Source organism: Oncorhynchus kisutch, linkage group LG6, assembly GCF_002021735.2.
Source record: "Oncorhynchus kisutch isolate 150728-3 linkage group LG6, Okis_V2, whole genome shotgun sequence".
NCBI lineage: Eukaryota > Metazoa > Chordata > Actinopteri > Salmoniformes > Salmonidae > Oncorhynchus > Oncorhynchus kisutch.
In genome coordinates this window covers 15,977,610-15,985,608 of record NC_034179.2, presented here as the reverse complement: position 1 = coordinate 15,985,608, position 7,999 = coordinate 15,977,610, and the positions used below count along the sequence as shown (strand labels likewise).

Below are 7,999 nucleotides of genomic sequence, written 5' to 3'. Positions count from 1 at the left end.
TAAAGATTCAATTTTTTTATCTTTATAAATAACAATAAAATTCCATGTACAGATAAATAGTTAAGCAGTTAGATTAAACAACTCCTTTGTATGATAAATGCTTTAAAATAAAACGTATGAAAACAGGTGAATTAACACTCCTCAGTTAAAAGGCTCAAGCAAACTAAAACCTACATGGTAGCAAAAACTAACTAGCAGAAATTGTTAACATGTTAGAAATGATTTCAACATACTTTGCTGTAGGCTACTATTTACTAGTTAACAAAAAAATCATGTATGTCATTTAAATATATTCACCCGACCAAGTATTGTAATCAAAACTTACCAGAAAGCATGCAGTCCTTGGCTCAGACAATGTAGTAGTGTGGGCTCAATAGTGTCTCATTAGTGTGCAAGATCTTGAGAATCAGCTGTACATGTGATGGAAGAGTGCACTGCACATGTGATGGAAGAATGCACTTTGCATGCAGAGGGTTGTAATTCCATTGAATTGGGAATAGTTTAACCAAAATATGCCACAAGACCTAGAATTGCCTTATGTGTATCCCACAAAAAAGGTTCACTGTTATAAGTTGACTTTGTTGATGAATTTAAGCAAAATTCCCCAAATTCCTGGGCTTAACTCCCTTGGAAAAGTTCCAGAAAAATGCTGACCCTTTGCAACCCTAGTTAGAGGTGATAACTAGCCTCTCAAAACACTTCATGATGACATAAGTGAGTGCTACGGGGCGATAGTCATTTAGTTCCATTACCTTTTCTTTCTTGTGTACAGGAACAATGGTGGACATCTTGAAGCAAGTGGGGGCAGCAGACTGGGATAGGGAGAGATTGAATATGTCCATAAACACTCCAGCCAGCTGGTCTGCGCATGCTCTGAGAACGTGGCCAAGGATGTCATCTGGGCCGGAATCCTTGCGAGGGTTAACTCGCTTAAACGTCTTACTCACATTGGCCATGGAGAATGAGAGCCCACAGTCCTTGGGAGCGGGCTGCGTTGGTGGCACTGTGTTATCCTCAAAGCGGGTGAAGAAGGTGTTTAGCTTATCGGGTAGCAAGACATCGGAGTCGTGTATTCAGACATAGTGGCTCTGGGTTTGGCCACTCACTCAGTCACTCACTGGCAGTGTCTTGATACTGTTGCCCCGTTGATCATTGTCACTCATGAACCATTAACAACTCGGAAGTAATGTTATAAAAATAACTGCTATCCTTATGGGTTGAATAGCTGAGTATATATGAGGCCGACAAATGAGGCGTTTGTTTTTTTCAGGTGAAAGAAGGTTATACCTCCTTTTTTTCAAAGCTCTATTTTCACAAGATTACAGCTCTATTTCTTATTTTCTCTTTGCCCTTCTGTCCTCCCTGGCTGGCATGTCTTTATTGGCATACATGTGTGACTGGTGTTATTCACACGTGTGCTGTAACATAGGAAGGCCCTTAAGGCTTGTGTTAATACTCACTTATGTTGTGTGGAGGGTGGAAGGGAAGGGAAAGGGGAGGGGGAAGGGGTGGACAGGAGCAGCAGCATGTGTTATAGCAGCTGTGAGTTGAAAACTAGTGTATTATATAGTGAATTGGGTGCCATTTGGGATGCGGACTCTCTGACCATAACGTTTCTAAAGACATTGTCCTTCACCACCTTTAGAATTTATTCAGTGTGATTATAGGTCAATCAACATTCACAGTTTTTGTCTCACTGGTAGTTGAAGTACAGGTTAGGCTACCACATGTCTCCTGTGATGGATGGCAGAATTTTCTTGGACTACCCTTTATGTCTTATTTTCATATGTTTGAAATGTTTGGGGAGAATAATTGACAATAAGTAAACATTTTGAAAGAAAGAAAAAGTTCATGTTTATTAGGGGCTCCCGAGTGGTGCAGCAGTCTAAGACGCTAGAGGTGTCATTACAGACCCTGGTTCAATTCCAGGCTGCATCACAATTGGCTGTGACTGGGAGTCCCATAGGGCAGTGCACAATTGGCCTAGGGTTAGGGTTTGGCCTGGGTTTATTTTATTTTTTATTTTACCTTTATTTAACCAGGCAAGTCAGTTAAGAACATATTCTTATTTTCAATGACGGCCTGGGTTAACAGTGGGTTAACTGCCTGTTCAGGGGCAGAACGACAGATTTGTACCTTGTCAGCTCGGGGGTTTGAACTCGCAACCTTCCGGTTACTAGTCCAATGCTCTAACCACTAGGCTACGCTGCCGCCATTGTAAATAAGACTTTGTTCTTAACTGACTTGCCAAGTTAAATAAAGGTTAAATAAATAAAAATATTATCCTATAATAACAATGTTATTAATCTTTACTATCAAAATGTACTATCCCCTTTCCCCGGTTTACACTAGATTCCACAGCCACTGGGTTAACATTGGCTATATCATAAAAAATCATGAAAACAAACATTTGCTTTTTGGTCTTAATTTAAGGTTGGGGTTCGGCATACGGTTAGAAGTGTGGTTAGGGTTAGGTTTAAAATGAACATTTTAGAAGATAAACGGTAGAAATGGGCGGGGTTTCTGACTTTGTGGCTGTGGAAGCTAGTGACAACCCTTTTCCCCTGCTAATTCATTGGTCACGTTTCCACCTTCACGTCACTGCCCTGAACAATGTAACAAATCACAACAACTAATTTGACCAATAAGGCAAGGAGATTTTAGTCAACCGACGCAGATGAACGAGAGAGTCATTCCACATTCTTCAATGGGGCGAATCGTTCATCGCATTCCTTATGCCTTTACATAATTGTATAGCTAAAGAAGACACCGAATGGCATGCTAGTTACGCAGATAGCCTAAGCTACATCATAAAACTTTTCCTGGAACGGAGTTTGCCTTTCTGAACGTTAAAACGACGACGGAACTGTTCTTTCTACTTCATCTTGTCTGTGCGGCAAAGCAATGGAACGCAGAAGTTGAATAATTCAGTATTGTGAAGGCTCTACTGCTGTGAAGATAAGTGGAGAGTGCCTGTGAACTTGTATTGTAACAGTGTATCAAACTTTGGGGAAAAAAATCAAATGAACAAATTGCAGGCCATGTGCGGTTTTCACACGATATCACTGCATTGCACATTATTTGGTGAACCTCGTTCATTCCCCACTGGCGCGTACTGAATGGGAGGGAATGGATTTGGATGACTTCTTTTTGACATATTTGATGAATATACTGATAACCGAATCCATATGTTGAAGTCTTTCGTTTATTCGGATCAGTCTACTTCGAAATGGCAAGTTTTGCCGGGTTTATAAAGTGGACTGGGAGATCAACTTTGTATTTATGCTGTGCGTTTGCCCTGTTCGGTTGTCTTTGTATCGCGTCCTCTACTCATGGTCGTCGGCTCATCTGTTGGCAAGCCATTATGAAGTGTCATGGAGAGCCGGATTGCCACTACGCATATGACCAATACCTTTACGCCTGTGCGCCTGTTATCAACGGGGATAGGAAGAAGTGTCCCAGCCACTGCATCTCGTCCCTTATCCAGCTGAATCTAACTGAGACCGGCCCGTCTCTAGAGGACTGTGACTGCGCCTCGGACCCCGTCTGCCGGAGCACCAAACGCGCCATAGAGCCGTGCCTGCCTCGGACAAGCAACATGGGCTGCACCGAAGCCCGGCGGCAGTGCGAGAGCGATTACCAATGTAGCTCGGCAATGCGTGACTATTTGTTTCACTGCCGTAAACTTTTCGGAGGCGAGAGATGTTCGGACGATTGCAGGAGGGTGATAGCCAACATGCGCAATATGCCCAAAGCACAACAACTTGATACTTGTGTTTGTGATGGCACGGAGAGGACGATATGCGAGTACGTCAAAGTTAGTATGAAAAACTTTTGCTTTGACTCTATGGACAGATACGCAGGCAGCGGGTTTTCTGATTCGGACTCTGAAGATGATTATGATGATATGGAGGATTATGTCTATGTGGAAAACGCTAGTGATTCACCTAAATCCGCCTGTCGGGGTGTATGGACTTCTACTGTGGCCACCATTTTGGTTCTAATGCGTCTTATCTGATAGGGCAGTCTACCCAAGTTGATTCAGCTGTTGGGGAAGTTGTTAGAGAAATAGAGAGGCCTGTGAAAAGTTGACACAGAGAGACAGAATAGCTCATGAAAGTGTTGTAACACCAGCACACCTGCTTTAGCGTATACTTTGTGTGTTTGGAAGATTTTATGGCCTTTGCTCTGCTGTCTTCATAATGGGGCTTCTCAACATTCTATCTGGTCTCAGTCTCTGTGCTGATTAGGCTATGGGTCATCTTGCTCACAAATGTTTATATTTAAAATGTATACATTTTATGTGAATCTCAAAAGTTTATAGATTCATTTCCAGATAGCTGTGCACCTCTAAAATATGTAATTGTTTTAACCAACCCTTAAAGAATGTTCTAGGCCTACTATAAGCTTCTCCTTACCTTGTGTCTCACAAAATAGCCCAAAAAGTTTGACACACAATTGTCTTTAATGTGGACAGCCAGGTGACTTGTAAGTGTACATATGTATAATGCTGTTTCAAGACAATAGTGAAAACATCAGTATAAAACATGTTCTTGGTCACTTGGTGAAAATGGGGACAGACTAATCAAGTTTTCTTTCACTATGAGCTAGACAATAGACATAGGCCTACATTTCATTAAGATGCCATTTAAGCTCTAGTCAGTTGGTAATCATCTAAGTGACAGATGTAAAATGCATTTACCTAACCACAGTTTGATTTGTTATTCAATATGATTAGCCTTAATCATGTCCCAGACATGTCCATAAGCTCAGTATCAATATCAAGTTTAAAAACAAGTTAAGGGAGATTATTTTTATATGTCAAAATGTGTGAAGTTAAATTGTGCAGTATATTGATTTTTTCCCCCAGAGTTATTTGTTTATTACTGCTAAGAGGATTTTTGCACTGTATAGAAATGTCATGAAATGCTTCACTGTCTACATTGTATTTTAGTTCAAATATAAATGTTCTTGCTTAAAATTCTATTGACTCTTGATTGTTTCCATCTTATGTAGCCGTATGGGTAGCAGCAGGTGATTTTAGGACGGTGTCTCGCAAATCTTTTGGCAGCTGTACCAATCCTTTCTACATCACAAAACCCCCTCAATACAAACCATCAGTTGATCTGAGCTACTGAATGTTATCTGACTCCTAGAGCAAATGAAGAGTCAGATTGATATACACTTGAATTTGTCAACATTAATGTTTGCTGAAGGCTAAACTGTTAATGCTGGAAGACTGTATAAACCTGAGGACGAAATAGCCTATCTCCTGGGGATTGCAGCTCAGATGGAGCCAAGATGGGCCTGGCTAGTTTATTTATCCTCACCCCATGTGTTTGTTAGAAGAAGCATTCACACGGAGAGGAGAGAGGGCAAGAAAAGCTGTGTCTGGGTGAATTGAGACTTAAGTAACCATTACAAATGCACTCCGATTGGATTGCTGTTGGTGTGTATGTGTTTAGCTACGGACCATTGCTATGTATGTGTAACAAAGTAGTTTGTGTTTTTATTTGACACTTTGGCATAAACTATACTGTTATTATCATCCTGAACAGAAGTTGGAATGCTGGTTATTGACCTAGGTCTACGTGTAGATGTTGTAGCCTAGCCTACCCACCACCACCATATACAAAAATAGAATCATCTTGGAGTTCAAATAGATTCACAATTGTTTTCTCTCTTGGCATCACTGAGAGACAGAAAAAAAAGATGGGACATCATCCTCTCCTTCACCTCTTGTCACAAGAGGGACTTGAGAGCCATGATGGCAGCCATGTTGTTTCTCTCTGGGAGGGGACGAGGGCCCTCCAGCCCAGTGAATGGAGGAGAAGTCGAGTGGCACTTCTGTCATAGAAATGTAAAACACACAATGGTGGAGCGGCACCATGTGCAGACACTTCATTCACTCTCTTTCTCTCTGACACCAGAGAGAAAGGAGAGAGCGGAGAGCTGGGCCGGGGGGAGAAACAGAGACTGCTAGCTATTGCAGATAGGGGCTTCTCGGAAGGACGTGTAAAGCTTCTTTCAAAGTTGTATCTCTCGTTGGGCCAGTAACCAAAAGGTCACTGGTTTGAACCCCTGAGCCCGCAAGGTGGACGAATCTGCAGTTCTGCCCTTGAGCAATGCAGTTAACCCCCAATAACAACTGCGCCGATGACATGGGCGTAGATTAAGGCAGCCCCCCGCACCTCTGATTCAGAGGGGTTGGGTTAAATGCGGAAGACACATTTCAGTTGAATGCATTCAGTTGTTCAACTGACCAGGTATCCCTTTTTCTATGTATGAGTAGTACACATATTTTTCTAATAATATATTATGTACAACATACATGAAAACATGAAGTATGCTACATAATCAGGTTACAACTGGTTAACAAACTATTTGATACTGGTTTGTAAAACATTTAATTATGAGTTCTTTATAAATAGTCTGAGAAATTATTTATTTGAGATTGTAGTTTACTATCAGAATTACAATTATGTACTCCCTGTTCACCCACGACTGTGTGGGCACACAACTCCAACACCATCATCAGGTTTCCTGATGGTGTAGGCCTGATCACCGGCGACGATGAGACAGCCTACAGGGAGGAGGTCAGTGACCTGGCAGTGTGGTGCTGGAATGACAACCTCTCCCTCATCATCAGTAAGACCAAGGAGCTGATTGTGGACGACAGGAAATGGTGGGGCGTGCACGCCCCCATCCACATCGATGGAGCGGGTCGAGAGCTTCAAGTTCCTCGGTGTCCAAATCACTAAGCACTTAAAATGGTCCACACACACGCGCACAGTCATGAAGAAGGTGTGATAGCGCCTCTTCCCTCTCAGGAGGTTGAAAAAATGGCATGGGCCCTCAAGTCCTCAAAACGTTCTACAGCTGTACCATTGAGAGCATTTTGATTGTCTGCATCACTGTTTGGCATGGCAATAGCATCGCCCTCGATCACATGGAGCTAAAGAGGGTGATTCCAACAGCCCAGTACATCACCGGGGCAGAGCTCCCTGCCATCCAGAACCTCTATATCAGACAGGGTGAAAGGAAGGCTCAGAAAATCAAATAAATAGCTTACTAAATTGCTACACGGACTATCTGAGTTGATCCTTGTATTTTATTTATTTTTGCACTGTCTTTATGCACAGGGCCCTAAACACTCACACTACACACTCACATGACCCTAAACACTCACAGGACCCTACACACTCACATGACCCTACACACTCACAGGACCCTACACACTCACATGACCCTACACACTCACATGACCCTACACACTCACAGGGCCCTAAACACTCACAGGACCCTACACACTCACATGACCCTACACACTCACATGACCCTAAACACTCACAGGACCCTACACACTCACAGGGCCCTAAACACTCACAGGACCCTACACACTCACATGACCCTACATACTCACAGGGCCCTAAACACTCACACTACACACTCACATGACCCTAAACACTCACAGGACCCTACACACTCACAGGACCCTAAACACTCACACTACACACTCACATGACCCTAAACACTCACAGGACCCTACACACTCACAGGACCCTAAACACTCACACTACACACTCACATGACCCTAAACACTCACAGGGCCCTAAACACTCACACTACACACTCACATGACCCTAAACACTCACAGGACCCTACACACTCACAGGGCCCTAAACACTCACAGGACCCTACACACTCACATGACCCTACATACTCACAGGGCCCTAAACACTCACACTACACACTCACATGACCCTAAACACTCACAGGACCCTACACACTCACAGGACCCTACATACTCACAGGACCCTACACACTCACATGACCCTAAACACTCACAGGACCCTACACACTCACAGGACCCTAAACACTCACAGGACCCTACGCACTCACATGACCCTACACACTCACAGGACCCTACACACTCACAGGACCCTACATACTCACAGGACCCTACACACTCACATGACCCTACACACTCACAGGACCC

General features: G+C 43.1%; 1 protein-coding gene across 1 annotated transcript; it reads left to right on the top strand.

Annotated features, from left to right (window-relative positions):
- Positions 1–2,600: 2,600 nt before the first annotated feature.
- On the top strand, positions 2,601–4,984 carry LOC109892391 (growth arrest-specific protein 1). The gene has a single exon (XM_020484892.2). The coding sequence runs from the start codon at positions 3,230–3,232 to the stop codon at positions 4,016–4,018; it is 789 nt and encodes a 262-aa protein (XP_020340481.1). The 5' UTR covers positions 2,601–3,229; the 3' UTR covers positions 4,019–4,984.
- The last annotated feature ends 3,015 nt before the right edge of the window (positions 4,985–7,999 follow it).